Source organism: Salmo salar, chromosome 07, assembly GCF_965601325.2.
Source record: "Salmo salar chromosome 07, fSalSal1, whole genome shotgun sequence".
In the NCBI taxonomy this organism is placed as follows: domain Eukaryota; kingdom Metazoa; phylum Chordata; class Actinopteri; order Salmoniformes; family Salmonidae; genus Salmo; species Salmo salar.
In genome coordinates this window covers 29978045-30001191 of record NC_138297.1, presented here as the reverse complement: position 1 = coordinate 30001191, position 23147 = coordinate 29978045, and the positions used below count along the sequence as shown (strand labels likewise).

The 23147-nt window shown below is 41.9% G+C and overlaps 1 protein-coding gene across 2 annotated transcripts in view; it reads left to right on the top strand.

The window, feature by feature from the left end:
* Positions 1-22906, top strand: part of LOC106608974 (E3 ubiquitin/ISG15 ligase TRIM25) — a 39092-nt gene extending 16186 nt beyond the window's left edge. For both annotated transcript variants that reach the window (XM_014207255.3, XM_014207257.3), the window contains exons 8-9: positions 4349-4494; positions 18967-22906. In XM_014207255.3, the coding sequence (XP_014062730.2) occupies positions 4349-4494; positions 18967-19148 (328 nt within the window). In that variant the 3' untranslated portion in view covers positions 19149-22906. The remainder of the gene's footprint in view (positions 1-4348; positions 4495-18966) is intronic.
* Positions 22907-23147: the final 241 nt, after the last annotated feature.

The window sequence follows — 23147 nt, the reverse complement described above, 5'->3', positions numbered from 1 at the left end:
CACGGATCAACCTTGAGATGCTTATACAACTTGATTGGAGTCCACCTGTGGTTAATTCAATTGATTGGACATGATAAGGAAAGGCACACACCTGTCTATATAAGGTCCCACAGTTGACGATGCATGTCAGAGCAGAAACCAAGCCATGAGATCAATGCATTTGTCCGTAGAGCCCCGAGACAGGATTGTGTCGAGGGCACAGATCTGGGGAAGGGTACCAAAACATTTCTGCAGCATTGAAGGTACCCAAGAACACAGTGGCCTCCATCATTCTTAAATGGAAGAAGTTTGGAACAGCCAAGACTCTTCCTACAGCCCGACCAAACTGAGCAATCAGGGGAGAAGGGCCTTGGTGAGGGAGGTGACCTAGAACCCGATGGTCACTCTGACAGAGCACCAGAGTTCCTCTGTGGAGTTAGGAGAATCTTCCAGAAGGGCAACCATCTCTGCAGCACTCCACCAATCAGGCCTTTATGGTAGAGTGGCCAGACAGAAGCCACTCCTCAGTAAAAGGCACATGACAGCCTGCTTGGAGTTTGCCAAAAGTACAGAGAGCTCCTTGATGAAAACCTGCTCCAGAGCGCTCAGGACCTCAGACTGGGGCGAAGGTTTACCTTCCAACAGGACAACAACCCTAAACACACAGCCAAGACAACGCAGGGGTGGCTTCGGGACAAGTCTCTGAATGTAATTGAGTGGCCCAGCCAGAGCCCAGACTTGAACCCGATCAAACATCTCTGAAGAGACCTGAAAATAGCTGTGTAGTGACGCTCCCCATACAACCTGATGGAGCTCGAGTGGATCCGCAGAGAAGAATGGGAGAAACTCCCCAAATACAGGCGTGCCAAGTGTTACGCACGCCTCTAGGAAGAGGGAATGCAACACCCTGCTATAACTCAACTCTCCATGGTGTGAAAGCGGTATGGACTGTAGGAGTGAGTAAGGATGACAAAAGGCAGGGAATTTATTCCGTCGCACGGTAAGTTTGGGGAAAAGGGACTGGACGGAACCAAAGCAAAGAAAGTAAATATCAAAGCCCCCTCTCCTACCTTACCTGCCTACCCACTACTTACCTAACTAGCACCACCTGGTGCACTAACCAAAATACAGGTGATGGTCCGCCCAGATCTTTCCTAGTGTACATAGACAGTAAACTACTACGTGTTATGTATGCCCGCGGGCCTCTTGCCTAAGCACTCCCTAGGTGCCTTCCCCTTCCCCCTCGGGAACAAATGAAACAGAATAACTCAAACAATTTCAATAATCAAAACACTGCATCCTATTGACATACAACAGGCTTAACCAATCAGCTACTACACAATACTTAACACAACTCTGAACACCGAATTTACCAAATCTCTTAGCAAAAACCAACATGCTATAACCCTCAGCCATCAGCCTCCTCTCTCAGCAATCATCTGGTCCCTTCTGAGCAACTGAACACTGGCTTAGAAAGCTTCAGAAGGAGTTGGTAATTGGAGACAGCTGCGTCCTGACGAGGGGGCGGGGTCAGCTCTCCAATCATCAATGGGGCTGACCAATCAGCTGCTTGTAGAGAATTTCAGGAATCCATTTCCTGAAATACATACATGAAAATACACAAACCACCACACAGAAACTGGGGAACATAACACCAAGCTTGTAGCGTCATACCCAAGAAGATTAGAGGCTGAGATTTAGAATTGTACAGCTACATCGTCTGTTTTTATTTTACTGTGATAGGAGAACTGAGGATGGATCAAGGACATTGTACTTACTCTACAATACTAACCTAATTGACAGAGGGGAAAAAAGGAAGCTTGTACAGAATAAATATATTTCAAAACATGCATCCTGTTTGCAACAAGGCACTAAAGTAATACTGCAAAAAATGGGGCAAAGCAATTAACGTTTTAATTGCTTTGCCCCAATACCTGCTGCCAAAGGTGCTTCAACAAAGTACTGAGTAAAGGGTCTGAATACTTATGTAAATGTGAAATTTCAGTTTAGTTTTAAAGCATTTGCAAAAATACTAATAACCTGTTTTTGCTTAGTCATTATGGGCTATTGTGTGTCGATTGTGGGGGGGGGAAAAACAATTGAATCAATTTTAGAATAAGGCTGTAACATAACAAAGTGGAAAAAGTCAAGGCGTCTGAATACTTTCCAAATGCACTGTAAGTTGTATGAACTACTCTGTGCAATACTATTGTTTAACATTATTTTTGAATGACTACCTCATCTCTGTACCCCACACATACAATTACAGTGCCCTCCTTAATTTTTGGAACAGTGACACATTTTATGTTGTTTTGGCTCTGTTCTCCAGCACTTTGTATTTTAAATGATACAATGACTGAGGTTAAAGTGCAGACTGTCAGCTTTAATTTAAGGGTATTTTCATCCATATTGGGTGAACCGTTTAGAAATTACAGGTGGTAATATACAGTCCTGAATGTGAGAGTTACGGATGCACAAATGTCATACCCAATAAAAATGCTAACCTTCCCTGTTATTGTAATGGTGAGAGGTTAGCATGTCTTGGGGGTATGATATTTCTGCATCTTTTTATTTTCTAACTCATTATCCACGATTCATTCAGGACTGTCTATAATCATGGTAGCATCCCTATTAATGTAGAAGTGTTTAGAAACATATTCTATTCTTATTCACAATAAAATGGACTCCAAAATGACAACACATTTACTGCTAATTTCTATTGGGCACAAATAATCTGAAACACAGAGTCACAAGCTTTATGTTATCATTGGGTCCTAGAAATATGGGACCAAATACTAAACTTTTGACTACTTTAATTCACAAGTGAAGTTGTACATATACTTTTGGTCCCCCAAAATAGGGACTATGTACACGAAGTGCTGTAATTTCTAAACAGTTCACCTGAGATGGATTCTGCACTTTAACCTGAAAGTCATGTGCTGCAGTACAGAGCCAAAACAACAAGAATGTTGTCTCTGTCCCAATAATTACGGAGGGCACTGTATTCTTAAGGTCCCTCAGTCGATCAGTGAATTTCAAACACAGATTCAACCACAAAGACCAGGAAGGTTTTCCAATGCCTCACAAAGGGCACTTGTTGGTAGATGGTTAAAAAACAGACATTGAATATCCCTTTGAGCATGGTGAAGTTATTAATTAGACTTTGGTTGGTGTATCAATCCACACAGTCACTACAAAGATACAGGCGTCCTTCCTACATCAGTTGCCGGAGAAAAAGGAAACCGCTCAGGAATTTCACAATGAGGCCAATGGTGACTTTGAAACAGTTAGAATTTAATACTGTGATAGGAGAACTGAGGATGGATCAAGGACATTGTACTTACTCTACAATACTAACCTAATTGACAGAGGGAAAAAAGGAAGCTTGTACAGAATAAACATATTTCAAAACATGCTTCCTGTTTGCAACAAGGCACTAAAGTAATACTGCAAAAAATGGGGCAAAGCAATTAACATTTTGTCCAGAATACAAAGTGTTATGTTTGGGGCAAATCCAATACAACTCATTACTGAGTACCACTCTCAAGCATAGTGGTGGCTGCATCATGTTATGGGTATGGTTGTAATCGTTAAGGACAGGGGAGATTTTCAGGATTAAAAAGAAACGGAGTGAAGCTAAGCACAGGCAAAATCCTAGTGGAAAACCTGGTTCAGTCTGCTTTCCACCAGACACTGGGAGATTAATTCACCTTTCAGCAGGACAATAACCTAAAACTCAAAGCCAAATATACACTGGAGTTGCTTACCAAGAAGACAGTGAATGTTCTCGATAGGCCAAGTTAGCTTTGACTTAAATTTAATTGAAAATCTATGGCAAGACCTGAAAATGGTTGTCTAGCAATGATCAACAACCAATATGGCAGAGCTTGAAGAATTTTGAAAAGACTAATGGGAAAATGTTACACAATCCAGGTGTGGAAAGCTCTTAGACTTACCCATAAAGACTCACATCTGTAATCGCTGCCTAAGGTGCTTTACAAAGTATTGACTCAGGGGTGTTAATACTTATGTAAATTACATATTTCTGTATTTCATTTTCAATAAATGTGTACAATTTTCTAGAAACAGGGTTTCACTTTGACATTATTGGGTTTTGTGTATAGATGGGTGAGAAATGTGTTTAATCAACTTTATATTCAGGCTGTAACACAACTAAATATGGAATAAGTCGAGGGGTATAAATACTTTCTGAAGGCACTGTATACCTGAAATGTGTCTGTCTGTGTGAGGTGTAATATTTTATGTATTGTGTGTCTCCTGTCTATGGGTGAAATGCCATTTGCAGTGCTTCTCTCATCCTCTCTCCACCTGTCTATGGGTGACATGCAATTTGTAATGCGTGTCCCAGTTTCTGCAGGCAGTTGAAGAAGCCCCTTTTCTACCCAGAGTATGTTGGCGTGGACACTGAAGGCCTGGCCGAGGCCCTGGAGGTTAAGCAGGATGACTTCCTCACTAATGTACGCTCCTGCGTCTCACAATTCATCGACGATATCTGTGAGTATCAGACGTGTTTGCGTACGTGTGTGAGTGAGGGGAAAGAAAGAGGTGTGTGTGCGCACGCGTGAGATATAGGAACCAGGGTGTTGGAAGTTTGGAATAATTAGAATTTGTGGTCATGCACTAGTGTTGTCACGATACCAACATTTTACTAACGATATGATACCAGGCCAAGTATCATGATAGAGTAGTATCTCGATACCACAGGGGAACAATTCAGTGTCCTAGCATACTGTTCGCCCCGTCCCCCGGACACTTGTTCTTGTTTTCTGAACGTTATGTGCATGTGCTACACAAAAAACCTGTCACTGATATTCACACTTTCACTCAATGCAACACATATGGATTTGTTGTTATACTTTTTCCCCAATTTTGTTATGTCCAATTGGTAGTTAGACTTGTCCCATCGCTGCAACTCCTGTACGGACTCGGAAGAGGCAAAGGTCGAGAGCCATGCGTCCTCCAAAACATGACCTGCCGAACCGCACTGCTTCTTGACACACTGCTCGTTGCACCAATGTGTCGGAGGAAACACCGTACACCTGGCGACCATGTCAGTGTGCATGCGCCCGGCCCGCCACAGGAGTCGCTAGAGCGCGATGGGACTAGGATATCCCGCCGGCCAAACCCTCCCCTAACTCGGACGACGCTGAGCCAATTGTGCGCCGCCTCATTGGTCTCCCGATCACGGCCGGCTGCGACACAGCCAGGTATCGAACCCGGATCTGTAGTGAAGCCGCTAGCACAGCGATGCAATGCCTAAGACTGCTGCACCACTCGGGAGGCCTACACATTAATTCACACTGTTCACTGTATATAATAGAATACTGCATTGAATGGCTAATTTGCTCATATTTGCAAAGGCCTACCTGTGATTTGGCTGGAGGAATGGACACAGACGCACCTTCCCTCCCTCTCTCCCTCACACACTGTCTCCCTCTCTCATTAACACACACACACACACCACTCTCTCTCCCACAAACATACACACACTGCTCCCAATTTTAAAAATGTTAGGCACCAAACAGAATGTAAGGAACACCAGAAAGTGATAGATTTTTTTTATATAGTTAGGCCTATATGAATTCTACCTTTTTTGAAGACCCTTTTCCTTCCTGAGCCAATCAAATTTGCTTAGAACTGCTGTCAAGTTAACCTCTTAAATGTAATGGCAAAATGTGATTTCTGCCTAAATAGACATACCCAAAAGTAACTGCTATTCATGTGTAATTACATCATTCTGACATGTAAAAACTTGGTATATTTGGAAAGAAGACTTCTGGGAGATTGAGGAAATAGTTACATTTTGTGTGTGCTTGATCAGAATACACAAGATCAAGCACACAAAAAATAACCGATGAGCTGGAAACACATCAGATGGCTTCCACAACATGTGAACAATATCATAAAAAAGGATTGATAGACCTAACAACTAGGAATGGGCAGATGTTTTAGTAAGTGGTGTCAGGTGTGGTCACGGGACAATTCCAAGTTACCTAAACCTCTCCAAAGTGGCATATATCTAAATTAGATCACTCCAGTGCTGTTACATATTTCCAATCCTTAAATGCTATTTGTTCAGTATAAAAACACAATTTCTACCATATCAACCTCACTCAAACATTGTGGCGGTGTTATGGGGTATCCAGTGTACATTCAAGTGTCCTTTCAACCTCTCCACAGTTATTGTTCATTATAAAAACAACATTTCTACAACATCAACCTCTCTCAAACATTGTGGTGTTGTTGGGGGACATACAGGGGATATCCAAGTGTTTTTTCATCCTCTCCAAAGTGCCTGAATGTTTAGACTAGGCATATCCAATGTATTGATCCCACATACAAATGAACTGTTTATAAAAGCAACAGATATATAGTACAAGTCAAAAGTTTGGACACACCTACTCATTCAAGGGTGTTTCTTTATTTTCACTATTATTCTACAATGTAGAAAATAGTAAAGACATTAAAACTGAAATAACACATATGGAATTTTTAGTAACCAAAAAAGTGTTAAACAAATCAAAATATATTTTATATTCTTCAAAGTAGCAACCTTTTGCCTTGTTGACAGCTTTGCACACACTTGGCATTATCTCAACCAGCTTCACCTGGAATGCTTTTCCAACAGTCTTGAAGGAGTTCCCACACATATGCTGAGCACTTGTTGGCTGCTTTTCCTTCACTCTGCGGGCCAACTCATCTCGATTGGGGAGGCCAGGTCATCTAAACCTAAAATATATTTAGAATTGTTTAACACTTTTTTGCTTACATGATTCCATATATGTTATTTCATAGTTTTGATGTCTTCAATATTATTCAACAATGTAGAAAATAGTAAAAAATTAAGAAAACGTTGAATGACTAGGTGTCAACTTTTGACTGGTACTTTAGACATTTTTATATATATTTTTTTTTAATGTAATCAAACATACTTGGTTACACACGTGTCCTTCAAACAAATTTGCAATAATGGAAATAAGCTGAACAATTTACAAATGGCATTCGTGTTCGTTTTACATCCCAGGTGTAGATGATTAGATTTCACTTTCACCATAGCTTGTGCATGTCGTGATAGTCTTTGAAGCTGTCCCTCTGCCAGGAAACAAAGTGAACTGGCATTTCGGACAGAAGATCTGGCATTTCACCCCCCATGTTTTTTGTAATGTTTGCACTTTTGGCTTTTGGCGTGTGTTGAATAGTGGCACTCACCTTGCGTGGGGGGTCTTGTGATGGTTGAGGTTGCTTTGGGCCCCCAATTCAGCCATTTCCAACACCAGTTTCTCTCGGAAGGCCAACAGGGAGAGAGGGCTTTGACCTTTTACTTTGGCAATCTGCTTGTGGAGAATGAAGGAATTTGTCGCGATGTCCACAAAGTGGTTAAAAAAAAGTATTGTACCACTTCCCGGTCTTGTGGAGGACCTGGTAGTAGCCATCAGCTAGGTCGCCACCCCCCATGCTGGCATTATAGTCCTTCACAGAAACAGCAATGGGGACATTCTTCCTCACCCATGCCCCATTGGCATGTTTCACCCTCCTTGAGACATGGTCGTTATTGAATGCCTTATGCTGTGTGGTGAGCATGGTTACTTCCCTAGTGTCCCTCCATTTCACAAAAAGCAGCTTGTTAGTCCTGATCCAATGTATGGACCCCCTCTCCGCTTTGTTTATCATGTCGTTTACCTTAGAATCTGTTTCCCCGAGACCGTTAGGACGAATGCTACAAGCCCCTACTTGTTTTTTCAAGAGGTCTAGTATAAAAAATGTCCACAAAGAGCTTGTTACCCACTGCCAAGTAAGGAGAAGTCCATCAGCTGCATGACAGTCATAACTAAGGCCCTTTCTAGTGGGTGTGATTGCCTTGCCTTCATAGATTAAAAAGTTCCACGTGTAGGCAGAGGCTGAATCGGCTAGCACAAAGAGCTTGCTGGGGAGGGGTGGCTCTCAAACGTCATCATCCAAATCCTCTGCATCCATATCCTGATGAAAAAAATCTAGGGATATATTGTTGTAAGACACACAGAATTACAGTTGACTAAATTTACAAAATTACATTACTATCAAGTAAAAACACCAAGCCTAAACTATCTGTACAGTGACTTACATAGGTGTGAAGCACACACACAATGCAAACAGTAACACTTTGGAGGCAGAGGTGAGAACCACAAACATGCACCCCCTTTTTCTTTAACCTGTCTGGGCTAGGGGGCAGTATTTTCACGGCCGGATAAAAAACGTACCCGATTTAAACTGGTTACTACTAGATTTGGATAGAAAACACTCTAAAGTTTCTAAAACTGTTTGAATGGTGTCTGTGAGTATAACAGAACTCATATGGCAGGCAAAAACCTGAGAAGATTCCATGCAGGAAGTGGCCTGTCTGACAATTTGTAGTCCTTCTGTTGCATCTCTATCGAAATTACAGCATCTGTGCTGTTACGTGACACTTTAAGGCTTCCATTGGCTCTCTAAAGCGTTCAGAAAGCAGAATGACGCGTCTCCTCTCTCTGGGCAAAGTACAGCAGCAGAGTTTGTAAGTGGTCTGCCTGGGGACAGTGAGACTGGAGATGCACATTCATGAGACCTCACCATTTTTTTCTTTCACTCTTTGAATGAATACAACGTTGTCCGGTTGGAATATTATCGCTATTTTATGAGAAAAATAGCATAAAAATTGATTTTAAACAGCGTTTGACATGCTTCTAAGTACGGTAAAGAATATTTTGACATTTTTGGTCACGAAATGCGCTCGCACGTTACCCTTCGGATAGTGATCTGAACGCACGAACAAAACGGAGGTATTTGGATATAACTATGGATTATTTGGAACCAAAACAACATTTGTTGTTGAAGTAGAAGTCCTGGGAGTGCATTCTGACGAAGAACGGCAAAGGTAAACCAATTTTTCTAATAGTAATTCTGAGTTTAGGTTGCCCCAAACTTGGTGGGTGTCAAATTAGCTAGCCGTGATGGCTGAGCTATGTACTCAGAATATTGCAAAATGTGCTTTCGCCGAAAAGCTATTTTAAAATCTGACATAGCATTTGCATAAAGGAGTTCTGTATCTTGTCAACATTTATCATGAGTAATTTAGTAAATTCACCGGACGTTTTCGGTGGGTATGCTAGTTCTGAACATCACATGCTAATGTAAAAAGCTGTTTTTTGATATAAATATGAACTTGATTGAACAAAACATGCATGTATTGTATAACAATGTCCTAGGAGTGTCATCTGATGAAGATCATCAAAGGTTAGTGCTGCATTTAGCTGTGGTTTGGGTTTTTCTGACATATATGCTTGCTTTGAAAATGGCTGTGTGATTATTTTTGGCTGGGTACTCTTCTGACATAATCTAATGTTTTGCTTTCGCTGTAAAGCCTTTTTGAAATCGGACAACGTGGTTGGATTAACGAGAGTCTTATCTTTCAAATGGTGTAAAATAGTCATATGTTTGAGAAATTGAAGTTATAGCATTTTTAGGTATTTGTATTTCGCGCCACGCGATTCCACTGGCTGTTGAATAGAGTGGGACGCTAACGTCCCACCTAGCCCAGAGAGGTTAACGAGTCCGACGGGAAGGATATACTGCTTTCTCGGGAATGGGCACAAATCCCTGTCATTTGCGTGAAGAAAAGACTGAGAAAAAGAGGGCAGAGGTTGGGCTGCCTTCTGAGAATTCGTAGGCAAGTGAGTAAACTCCCACTGCCATCTGTTCTATTGGCCAACGTGCAATCATTGGAAAATAAAATGGATGACCTACGATCAAGATTATACTACCAACGGGACAGTAACTGTCATATCTTATGTTTCACCGAGTCATGGCTGAACGACGACACGGATAATATACAGCTGGCGGGATTTTACATGCACCAGCAGGACAGAGAAGCTACCTCTGGTAAGACGAGGGGCGGGGGTGTGTGTCTATTTGTCAATAACAGCTGGTGCGTGATGTCTAATATTGAAGAAGTCTAAAGGTATTTTTCGCCTGAGGTAGAGTACCTTATGATAAGCTGTAGACCACACTATCTACCGAGAGTTTATCTATTTTATTTGTAGCTGTCTATTTACCACCACAAACCGATGCTGGCACTAAGAGTGCACTCAACCATCTGTATAAGGCCAGAAGCAAATAAGAAAATGCTCACCCAGAAGCGGCGCTCCTAGTGGCGGGGGACTTTAACCTTTTTAGGTATAGGGGGCAGTATTTTCACTTTCGGATGAAAAGCGTGCCCAGAGTAAACTGCCTAATACTCGGGCCCAGAGTCAAATATTTGCGTATTATTAGTAGATTTGGATAGAAAACACTCTGAAGTTTCTAGAACTGTTTGAATGATGTCTGTGAGTATAACAGAACTCACATGGCAGGCAAAAACCTGAGAAAAATCCAACCAGGAAGTGGGAAATCTGATGCTTGTCTTCAAGTCATTGCCTATCTAACACAGTGACTTAGGGTTCATTTTGCACTTCCTAAGGCTTCCACTAGATGTCAACAGTCTTTAGAACCTTGTTTCAGGCTTTTGCAGTGAACAGAGAGCGAACAAGAAGGCCGGGAAGTTGGTGACTCAGAAAATGACATGAGTTCAGTGGCGCGCATTCACGTGATGAGGTAGCTGTGTTCCATAACATTTTAAGACATTGGCATCGTCCGGTTGGAATATTATTGAAGTTATGTTAAAAAGGCCCTAAAGATGATGCTATACATCGTTTGACATGTTTCTACGAACGTAAATATAACTTTTTTGGACTTTTCGTCATGAAATTTTCAGTGCGCTTCCTACATTTGGAGTAGCTTACTGAACTCGCAAACAACAAGGAGGTATTTGGACATAAATTATGGACTTTATCGAACAAAACAACATTTATTGTGGACCTGGGATTCCTGAGAGTGCATTCTGATGAAGATCATCAAAGGTAAGTGAATTTTTATAATGCTATTTATGATTTTAGATGACTCCAAAATGGAGGGTATCTGTATTGCCTAATGTTTTTTTCTGAGCGCCGTACTCAGATTATTGCAAAGTGTGCTTTCCCCGTGAAGCTTTTTTGAAATCTGTCACAGCGGTTGCATTAAGGAGATGTTTATCTATAATTCTTTGAATAACAGTTTAATATTTTATCAACGTTTATGATGAGTATTTTTGTAAATTGTTGTGCTCATTCACCGGAAGTTTTGGAGGCAAAATATTTTCTTAACATCACGCGCCAATGTAAAATGGGTTTTTTGGATATAAATATGAACTTTATCGAACAAAACATACATGTATTGTGTAACATTGAGTCCTAGGAGTGTCATCTGATGAAGATCGTCAAAGGTTAGAGCTTAATTTTAGCTGCATTTCTGTTTTTTGTGACGCCTCTCCTGCTTGGAAAATGGCTTCATGGTTTTTCTTGTTTAGGCTCTGTCCTAACAATCTAACTTTATGCTTTCGCCGTAAAGCCTTTTTGAAATAGGACAATGTGGTTGGATTAAGGAGAAGTGTATCTTTAAAATGGTGTAAAATAGTTCTATGTTTGAGAAATTTGAATTATGAGATTTTGTTGTTTTGAATTTGCCGCCCTGATATTTCACTGGCTGTTGATAGTGTGTACCGCGGGCGTCCCACGTAGCCCAGAGAAGTTAATGCAGAGAAACTTAAATCCGTTTTACCTAATTCCTACCTGCGTTTCGCATGCAACCAGAGGATAAAAAAAAAAACTCTAGACCACCTTTACTCCACACACAGAGATGCATGCAAGGCTTTACCGCCCTCCATTTGGAAAATCTGACCATAATTCTATCCTCCTGATTCCTGCTTACAAGCAAAAACTAAAGCAGGAAGTACCAGTGACTCGCTCAATACGGAAGTGGTCAGATGACGCGGATGCTACGCTACAGGACTGTTTTGCTAGCTCAGACTGGAATATGTTCCGGGATTCATCAAATGGCATTGAGGAGTATACCACCTCAGTCATTGGCTTCATCAATAAGTGCATCGACGACATCCCCACAGTGACCGTACATACATATCCCAACCAGAAGCCATGGATTACAGGCAAACATCTGCATCGAGCTAAAGGCTAGAGCTGCCGCTTTCAAGGAGAGGGACACTAATCCGGACGCTTAGAAGAGATCCCGCTATGCCCTCAGACAAACCATCAAACAAGCAAAGCATCAATACAGGATTAAGATTGAATCCTACTACATCGGCTCTGATGCTCGTTGGATGTCGCAGGGCTTGAAAACTATTACGGACTACAAAGGGAAACCTCAGCCGCGAACTGCCCAGTGACGCGGGCCTACCAGACAAGCAAAATGCCTTTTATGCTCGCTTCGAGGCAAGCAACACTGAAGCATGCATGAGAGCACCAGCTGTTCTGGACGACTTTGTGATAACGCTCTCGGTAGCCAATGTGAGCAAGACCTTTAAACAGGTCAACATTCACAAAGCTGCGGGGCCAGACGGATTACCAGGACGTATACTCAAGGCATGCGCCGACCAACTGGCAAGTTCATTGACATTTTCAACCTCTCCCTGACCGAGTCTGTAAAACCTACATGTTTCAAGCAGACCACCATAGTCCCTGTGCCCACGGAAGTGAAGGTAACCTGCCTAAATGATTACCGCCCTGTAGCACTCCCGTCGGTAGCTATGAAGTGCTTTGAAAGGCTGGTCATGGCTCACATCAACAGCATTCTCCCACATACCCTAGACCCACTCCAATTTGCATACCGGCCCAACAGATCCACAGATGACGCAATTGCACTTCATACTGCCCTTTCCCACCTGGACAAAAGGAACACCTATGTGAGATTTCTGTTCATTGACCACAGCTCTCCGTTCAACACTATAGTGCCCACAAAGCTCATCACTAAGGACCCTGGGACTAAACACCTCCCTCTGCAACTGGATCCTGGACTTCCTGATGGGCCGCCCCCAGGTGGTAAGGGTAGGCAACACATCTGCAACGCTGATCCTCAACATTGGGGCCCATCGGGTTTGTGCCTAGTCCCCTCCTGTACTCCCTATTCACCCACGACTGCGTGGCCAAACACGACTCCAACACCATCATTAAGTTTGCTGACGACACAACAGTGGTAGGCCTGATTACCGACAACGATGAGACAGCATATAGGGAGGAGGTCAGAGACAACAACCTCTCCCTCAATGTGAGCAAGACAAAGGAGCTGATCATGGACTACAAGAAAAGGCGGGCCGAACAGGCCCCCATTAACATCGACGGGGCTGTAGTGGAGCGGGTCGAGAGTTTCAAGTTCCTTGGTGTCCACATCACCAACGAACTATCATGGTCCAAACATACCAAGACAGTCGTGAAGAGGGCACGACAAAACCTTTTCCCCGTCAGGAGACTGAAAAGATTTGGCATGGGTCCCCAGATCCTCAAAAGGTTCTACAGCTGCACCATCGAGAGCATCCTGACCGGTTGCATCACTGTCTGGTAGTAACTGCTCACTGGGGCCAAGCTTTCTGCCATCCAGGATCTTTATACTAGGCGGTGTCAGAGGAAAGCCACTTAAAATTGTCAGTCTCCAGTCACCCAAGTTATAGACTGTTTTCTCTACTCCCGCACGGCATGCAGTACCGGAGTGCCAAGTCTAGGACAAAAAGGCTCCTTAACCTGTTGGGGGTAGGGGGCAGTATTGACACGGCCGGATAAAAAACGTACCCGATTTAATCTGGTTACTACTCCTGCCTAGTAACTAGAATATGCATATAATTATTGGTTTTGGATAGAAAACACCCTAAAGTTTCTAAAACTGTTTGAATGGTGACTGTGAGTATAACAGAACTCATATGGCAGGCAAAAACCTGAGAAGATTCCTTACAGGAAGTGCCCTCTCTGACAAGATCTTGTTCTTCTTGTCTCTGTTTATTGAAGACTGAGGATCTTTGCTGTAACGTGACACTTCCTACGGCTCCCATAGGCTCTCAGAGCCCGGGAAAAAGCTGAATGATATCGAGGCAGCCCCAGGCTGAAACACATTATCGCTTTTGGCAAGTGGCCGATCAGAGGACAATGGGCTTAGGCGCGTGCACGAGTCGACCCCATGCTTTATTTTCTTTCATCTTTTTACCTAAACGCAGATTCCCGGTCGGAATATTATCGCTTTTTTTACGAGAAAAATGCCATAAAAATGGATTTTAAACAGCGGTTGACATGCTTCAAAGTACGGTAATGGAATGTTTAGACATTTTTTGTCACGAAATGCGTCGTGCTCGTCACCCTTCTTTACCCTTTCGGATAGTGTCTTGAACGCACCAACAAAACGCCGCTGTTTGGATATAACTACGGATTATTTGGGACCAAACCAACATTTGTTATTGAAGTAGAAGTCCTGGGAGTGCATTCTGACGAAGAACACCAAAGGTAATAACATTTTTCTTATAGTAAATCTGACTTTGGTGAGTGCTAAACTTGCTGGGTGTCTAAATAGCTAGCCCTGTGATGCCGGGCTATCTACTTAGAATATTGCAAAATGTGCTTTCACCGAAAAGCTATTTTAAAATCGGACATATCGAGTGCATAGAGGAGTTCTGTATCTATAATTCTTAAAATAATTGTTATGCTTTATTTAGTAAATTTTTTGGAAATTCACCGGAAGTTTGCGGGGGGTATGCTAGTTCTGAACGTCACATGCTAATGTAAAAAGCTGGTTTTTGATATAAATATGAACTTGATTGAACAAAACATGCATGTATTGTATAACATAATGTCCTAGGTGTGTCATCTGATGAAGATCATCAAAGGTTAGTGCTGCATTTAGCTGTCTTCTGGGTTTTTGTGACATTATATGCTAGCTTGAAAAATGGGTGTCTGATTATTTCTGGCTGGGTACTCTGCTGACATAATCTAATGTTTTTCTTTCGTTGTAAAGCCTTTTTGAAATCGGACAGTGTGGTTAGATTAACGAGAGTCTTGTCTTTAAAATGGTGTAAAATAGTCATATGTTTGAGAAATTGAAGTAATAGCATTTCTAAGGTATTTGAATAACGCGCCACAGGATTCCACTGGCTGTTACGTAGGTGGGACGATTTCGTCCCGCCGACCCTAGAGAGGTTAACAGCTTCTACCCCCAAGCCATAAGACTGCTGAACAATTAATCAAATGGCCACCGGATTATTTACATTGACCCCCCTCCCCCATTTGTTTTTTACACTGCTTCTATTCGCTGTTTATTATCAGTGCATCATCACTTCACCCCTACCTACAAATGTACAAATTGCCTCGACTAACCTGTACATTGAGTCAGTACCGGTACCCCCTGTATATAGCCTCGTTATTGTTATTATTTTTTACTGTAGTTTTATTGGTTAATATTTTTTTTAACCAACAGTGCCGTTCAGGAAAGAGTTAAGGGCTTGTAAGTAAGCATTTCACGGTAAGGTCTACACATGATGTATTCGGCACATGTGACAAATAGTTTGTTTAGTGGACTCTCCAAAGTTACAAGGATGTAACTTAGAAAAGCAAACAGTGAACTAATATTAAACACAGACTAACTATTTTGGAATTATATAACTTTGAAATTTCTTGTTACATAGGCCTATATAAACTAAATCCAAAGCACAAAAAGCAGACAACTTATAAAAAACGAAATGCATATAGTACATTAGCTAAACTCAGCAAAAAAAGAAACGTCCCTTTTTCAGGACCTTGTCTTTCAAAGATAATTCGTAAAAATCCAAATAACTTCACAGATCTTCATTGTAAAGGGTTTAAACACTGTTTCCCATGCTTGTACAATGAGCCATAAACAATTAATGAACATGCACGTGTGGAACGGTCGTTAAGACACTAACAGCTTACAGACGGTAACCAATTAAGGTCACATTATGAAAACGTAACTTAGGACACTAAAGAGGTCTTTCTACTGACTCTGAAAAACACCAAAAGAAAGATGCCCAGGGTCCCTGCTCATCTGCATGAATGTGCCTTGGGAATGCTGCAAGGAGGCATAAGGACTGCAGATGTGGCCAGGGCAATAAATTGCAATGTCCGTACTATGAGACGCCTAAGACAGCGCTACAGGGAAACAGGACGGACAGCTGATCATCCTCCCAGTGGCAGACCATGTGTAACAACACCTGCACAGGATCGGTACATCTGAACATCACACCTGCAGGACAAGCACAGGATGGCAACAACAACTGCCCGAGTTACACCAGGAACGCACAATCCCTCCATCAGTGCTCAGACTGTCCACAATAGGCTGAGAGAGGCCTACAAGCCCTCATTCCAGCCTGTTCTAAGGCAGGTCCTCACCAGACATCACCGGCAACAACGTCGCCTATGGGCACAAACCCACCGTCGCTGGACCAGACAGGACTGGCAAAAAGTGCTCTTCACTGACGAGTCGCGGTTTTGTCTCACCAGGGGTGATGGTCGGATTTGTGTTTATTGTGGATCCGCGTTGATCGTCGAAGGAATGAGCGTTACACCGAGACCTGTAGTCTGGAGCGAGATCGATTTAGAGGTGGAGGGTCCGTCGTGGTCTGGGGCGGTGTGTCACAGCATCATTGGACTGAGCTTGTTGTCATTGCTTGCAATCTCAACACTGTGCGTTACAGGGAAGACATCCTCCTCCCTCATGTGGTACACTTCCTGCAGGCTCATCCTGACATCACCCTTCAGCATGACAATGCCACCAGCCATACTGCTCGTTCTATGTGTGATTTCCTGCAAGACAGGAATGTCAGTGTTCTGCCATGGCCAACGAAGAGCCCGGATCTCAATCCCATTGAGCACGTCTGGGACCTGTTGGATCGGTGGGTGAGGGCTAGGGCCATTCCCCCCCAGAAATGTTCGGGAACAGGCAGGTGCCTTGGTGGAAGAGTAGGGAAACATCTCACAGCAAGAACAGGCAAATCTGGTGCAGTCCATGAGGAAGAGATGCACTGCAGTAATTAATGCAGCTGGTGGCCACACCAGATACTGACTTACTTTTGATTTTGACCCCCCCCTTGTTCAGGGACACATTATTCCATTTCTGTTAGTCACATGTCTGTGGAACTTGTTCAGTTTGTCTCAGTTGTTGAATATTGTTATGTTCATGCAAATATTTACAAATGTTAAGTTTGCTTTAAATAAACGCAGTTGACAGTGAGAGGACATTTCTTTTTTTGCTGAGTTTATATAAAGTCATAAATAATTTACTTACAGATCTAAAAGTGGATCCAATCCTTCTAGAAAGCAATCATCGGCCGAGTCGAAATCCTCGATGTCCAAATCGCTCCCGTTTTATTCAGCTTCTATGTCGGTATACTTATTCATAGCTGCTGCCTTTTTAGGTTCGTGTTCGATATTCTTAGTTTCCCTTTTCTTTCTCCTTGAGAAGCCATCTTTTATGCTAAAGCGATGAAATCTGTTTACAATGTAATTTAGCGTGCTCAGTGCGTCTCGTCTTTGAACCAGGTAGCAATAGTTCGCATTACGCATAAAAGGTTCTAGGTCTTGCTTTGTCCCACCCAGGTAAACTGCATATCATTAGCTACAAGACTGTCAAGGTGCCATTGTAGCCAATCCCTTGTCTAATGGATGCCTACAGCGCGTAAGCAGGCAACATCATATTTTTGATGCGCAAAGATATCGTCACTCAGTGACATTCAATGTTGCTATTAAGTCATACATCAGATAACATTGGCAATAGGCTAGATACCCCCCATGTAGTTATAGCTCAAACACAAACCTTATTGAAGCTTACATTGTAAGATGTTTGGGGAAAACATTGTGTAAAATATATACATTTTGACTCTCGGGGCTGGTGATCAAAAACAGTAGGTCACAGGCAGACAAATAAGATATCCTCATGATCTGTGGAGTCCCGGCTTTCGGTGTGTATCAACGTATTCTGTGTTTATTTCGTTTATGCTTCACTAAGCTACCCGGAATGTAGATAGCAGCCATCTTGAAATGAGGTCATCAGCTGGGCCTGACCTTATAAATTAGTATGCCCATATATTGTAGTAAGTCGCATGAAAGATTTGAAGGCACCGATCAATAGCCAAGATACACAGCTTTCCGCAGACACCCGGCTTTTGCAGATAGGGCTACCGTTCTAATACCAGACTGCATTGAATAAAAAAATTGAATAGGTTCCCCAAATATGTTTTTAGTTAGCAAGGTAACATGACTGAACAACATTGTTTGTTATCAAACCAATAATTAACAGTCTGGGATTAGTATAAAATGGCCCATGACATGGTTTGGGAAATAATATAAAAATTGTGCAGGAAGAAGAAAAAGGCTCATTATTTTGCCGTTTGAGCTAGAGCAAGCAGTTTCCTTTGCTGTAAGCTGAAAGCCTGTCGCGAAGCTGTTTTTCCTCTGGCACTGCTGCATGACAGCGAACTTGCAAAGCCTATACTCAGACTGGCCTGTGCTCTTGGTTATACCAGGGATGAAATTATATACAATATCAACTTTGCATTGCTTTGCTCCAATATATCAAATGTACAAATGTAAGAACAGATCATGGTCTCCATCCCCGCCCGTCAAATATTTAACTAAACAGCGGACTTTATAAACATTTTTATAAAAGGCGCCAGCGGGTTCTTTAGATTGGTAGGGCTGAAAAAGTTGGTATTATCATATGAAACGGTACTACGGTATTTAAAAATGTTGGTATCATGACACTTTGGTACTGTGATACCGGTATACTGTGCAACACACACATTTGTTTCCCAGTGACGACAAATCGGCAAAGTATTGTTCTTCTCTTAAAGCTAGAATCTGTATTTGGTGAAACTGCCAAAGCCGTTTGGGATATTACAACAAAGAAGTTACTTGAAACAACAACAAAAAATGTTGCGATTGAACAGCAGAATATGTATTGCGAAATGTATTTAACGCTGCCGGACGCTGCTCTTCCGTTTCATCAACAAAATATAAACAAAAGGCATTGGGGGTGAACAGTGGCTCTGCTTCACCAAATGCAGATTCTAGTTTTAAAGGTTTTGTCTTCTACCAGGTCCTTCAGTCAGGGAAGAGCCGGACACTGGAGGAGAGGAGGAAGATGACGACGAGGAGGATGGCAGTGATGGAGATGAACAAGAGGACATGAGCGAGGAAGAGGAGGGTATACACGACCAGAACGAGTCAGCAGACGAACTCTACGGTGAGGAAGATGAAGAGGAGATTTATTCGGACTGATGAAATGACTATGGGGTGAATCGTCAAATCCATTCTTCCATTTAAGTCAAACTTTCTCTCATAGTCAAATATTGATGTCAGTGGCAGGCTATGTAAAAATTTTACTTTGAATTTAGGATTTTCCCAACCATTTTGGGAAACCTTTCAAATATTCTACATCTATACATCAATGTTTCGAAGGGGAGATGTTTATGGGTGCCTGGCACCATATATAGTGCACTACTTTTGACCAGGCTTTGGTCAAAAGTTGTACACTATTTAGGCCAGGGCTATTCAGCTATATTCTTACAGATGTAAAAAAGGTTAATTGCAGGGGGGGCGGACATTTTCCACGTGTGTTTATTCTAAGGAAGAACTGTTTAAAAAAACGAAAAGCACACACCAATAAAGTACTTGTTGCTAAAATGGATGTCGCTCAACCAATGTGATTAGAGGTGCAACCCAAAAATGTAATCATTGAAAAGGCACAATGTTCGCTCACCATTAAAAGCTTCTTAAAAGTAATTAGGTAATTTTTAAATCTGAAAACGAAGTATCTCAAAAAAGAACACAAAGATATGTCAAGTCAGGTAATGGCAAATTCCAGTCTGAAGGAAGTATGCTTTGAATTTATTTCCCTCAGTCATTTGGTGCATATTTTTGGTCACAATTCCTTCTAGCATGTACTCGTGGGCATCAGAGAGGGAAACAGAAGGCACGTACGTGTGCTTTGCTTTCAGAAATGGGGTCAAAAAGTATTTGTTCCCTTAAACCGTTCAAATGCTAGAGCCAAATTCATATAAAGAAAGAAGAATCCAAATGTCACATAGGTGCTAGAAACCATAGTGCTTGTCATTTTGGCACAGAATGTCGGATTTTCACAATTGATCAAAGGGGCCAGTCTAAATAAATAAACGGGCTGGATCTGGCTCGCAGGCCACCAGTTGAATAGCCCTGATTTAGGCAGTAGGGTGCCATTTGGGATGAAGACTATATTTTTGTAGTTCAAGATTATACTGTTATAGCTAAACACTGGGTTTCTAATTCTAACCTTAAACTGTTTTGTTTTTTGACCAAAGCACTTGTTCCTAACCTGACTGGTGTGCCAGATGGGTGGGGTTTGCAGTTTCAGATATACTCTATTGGTTCCATTAAATTAGGCAAACTCAATCAAGTACAGTATTTGAAATTATTTTAAAATGTTTTTTAGACCAAGGTCTGGATCCATAGTCATAAAACACCTCAGTGTAGGAGTTTTGCCTTTTTAGATCATAATTAATAAGTTAATATTGACAGGCGGAACCTGTTCTTAGATCTGAAATCCTACTCTGAGACGCTTTATGAATACAGGACCTGGTCTAGTATATAGTGCATTCGAGTAAGTATTCAGAGACCCCTCGACCTTTTCCATATTTTTGTTACGTTACAACCTTATTCTAAAATGTATTAAATTCGTTTTTTTCCCCCCTCATCAATTTACACAAAATACCCCATAATTATAAAGCAAAAACAAGTTTCTAGACATTTTAGGAAATGGATAAAAAAAACTGAAATCACATTTACTTAACTGAAATCACAGACCCTTAACTCGGTACTTTGTTGAAGCACCTATGGCAGCGATTACAGCCTCGAGTCTGCTTGGGTATTACGTTACAAGCTTGGCACACCTGTATTTGGGGAGTTTTTCCTAATTGTCTCTGCAAGGCCTCAAGCTCTGGCGTGTTGGATGGGGAGCGTCTCTATAGATGTTTGATCGGGTTCAAGTCAAGGCTCTGGCTGGGCCACTCAAGTACATTGAGACTTGTCCCGAAGCCACTCCTGCGTTGTCTTGGCTGTGTGCTTAGGGTCGTTGTCCTGTTGGAAGGTGAACTTTCGCCCCAGTCTGAGGTCCTGAGCGCTCTGGAGCAGGTTTTCATCAGGGATCTCTCTATACTTTGCTCTGTTCAGCTTTCCTTCGATCCTGACTAATCTCCCAGTCCCTGCCGATGGAAAAACATCCCCACAGCATGCCGCCACCACCACCATGCTTCACCGTAGGGAGGGTGCCAGGTTTCCTCCAGACGTGATGCTTGGCATTCAGGCCAAAGAATTCAATCTTTGGTTTCATAAGACCAGATAATATTTTTTCTCAGGGTCTGGGTGTCTTTTGGCAAACTCCAAGCGGACTGTCATGTGCGTTTTACTGAGGAGTGGCATCCGTCTGGCCACTCTACCATAAAGGCCAGATTGGTGGAGTGCTGCAGAGATTGTTGTCCTTCTGGAAGGTTCTCCCATCTCCACAGAGGAACGCTGGAGCTCTGTCAGAGTGACCATCGGGTTCTTGGTCACCTCCCTGACCAAGGCCCTTCTCCCCCGATTGCTCAGTTTGGCCGGTCAGCCAGCTCTTGGAAGGGTCTTGGTGGTTACAAACGTCTTCCATTTAAGAATGATGAAGGCCACTGTGTTCCAATTCCTTCGACCTAATGGTTTGGTTTTTGCTGACATGCACTTTTAACTGTGGCACCTTTATATTGACAGGTGTGTGGCTTTCCAAATCATGTCCAATCAATTGAATTTAGGTGGACTCCAATGAAGTTGTAGAAACATCAAGGATGATCAATGGAAACAGGATACACCTGAGCTCAATTTCGAGTCTAATAGCAAAGGGTCTGAATACTTATGTAAATAAGGTCGTCCTGTTTTTTATGTTTAATACAGTTGTATTAAAAATACATAATTTAACATTTTAGAATAAGGCTGTATAATGTAACAAAATGTGGAAAAAGTCAAGGGGTCTGAATACTTTCCAAATACTTTGAAAGCTACATTTTATTTTGTATTCTCTGGTTGAACGCATGATGCATTGTTATACTATGTTTATTATTTGAGTGCACTGGATAATTAATATTACATAATATAAATAATTAAAAGGTATTGCACTGACCTGCAGATATGAATTTCAAACCACAATGGTTTACAACTAATTTAGTGCATCTAGGTATCCTTGAGTCCAATATTTATAACCATAGGGGTTAGCAAGATGGCAAAAACAGATCTGGGACCAGGCTAGCATTTAGGTGTTGGTGTAACCAGACACGTGAGTGCATGTCTTGACTGAATTCTGACTTATGTGAATTTATACCAAAGATGGATTATAGAAAGAATCCAAAGGAGACTTGACAGACGGGTGGATGTGTAAAGCGTGGGTGTGTTCTTCAAAAGCTGTTCGCAATTTGTCAAATAAGTTGAGATAATATTTATCAATCTGTTTAATAATGCACAGTATAATGCAGTATATGTTTGTAATCATTTGCACACCCACGGTCCTATTCATTAGGCACCAAACAGAAGAAAACTGGGAAGCATGGACCAGAACTTGTCCAATAAGAAGCCCTCGTTCTCCTTTCCCGTTGCAAAAAGTTTTGAAATGGTGCGTACTAATGAATACGACCCATGTTTCATGACTTGCAGTTTGGAGAAACATTTGCAGGTCTACTTCTAATGACTGTAGCAATCGATAACTTGTGCTATTTCAGACATGTTTTGTATGGCTATCTATTTGCACAGTTCTGCAAATAACATGGTGGTACATCATGGCTTTTGTGTCTTGCATGGGATCTGTTTTTTCTTCACATTGTTACAAAAGTTGACAGTGAATGTTTGTAAATATCATTTGACAAAAATAGTATATTTTTCAGGGATTTTCATACGGGTGATTTTGAGCAAATTAATTGTCGTTCTATCCAGCCAATCAATTCCGCATGAATGTTATAAAGATAAATAAATGCATTGTGCTGTTATTACATTTCATTGGCTTCTTTCAGACCACCAATGGTGACAATCCCGCAGGTGAAAAAGCCAGATGTGGAGGTCCTGTGCTGGCGAGGTTACACATGGTCTGTGGTTATGGGGGCCATTTGTACATTGGAATTCCAAATTCTCTAAAATGATGTTGGAGAAGGCATATGGTAGAGAAATTAACATTCAATTCTCTGCCAACAGCTCTGGTGGACATTCCTGCAGTCAGCATGCCAATTGCAC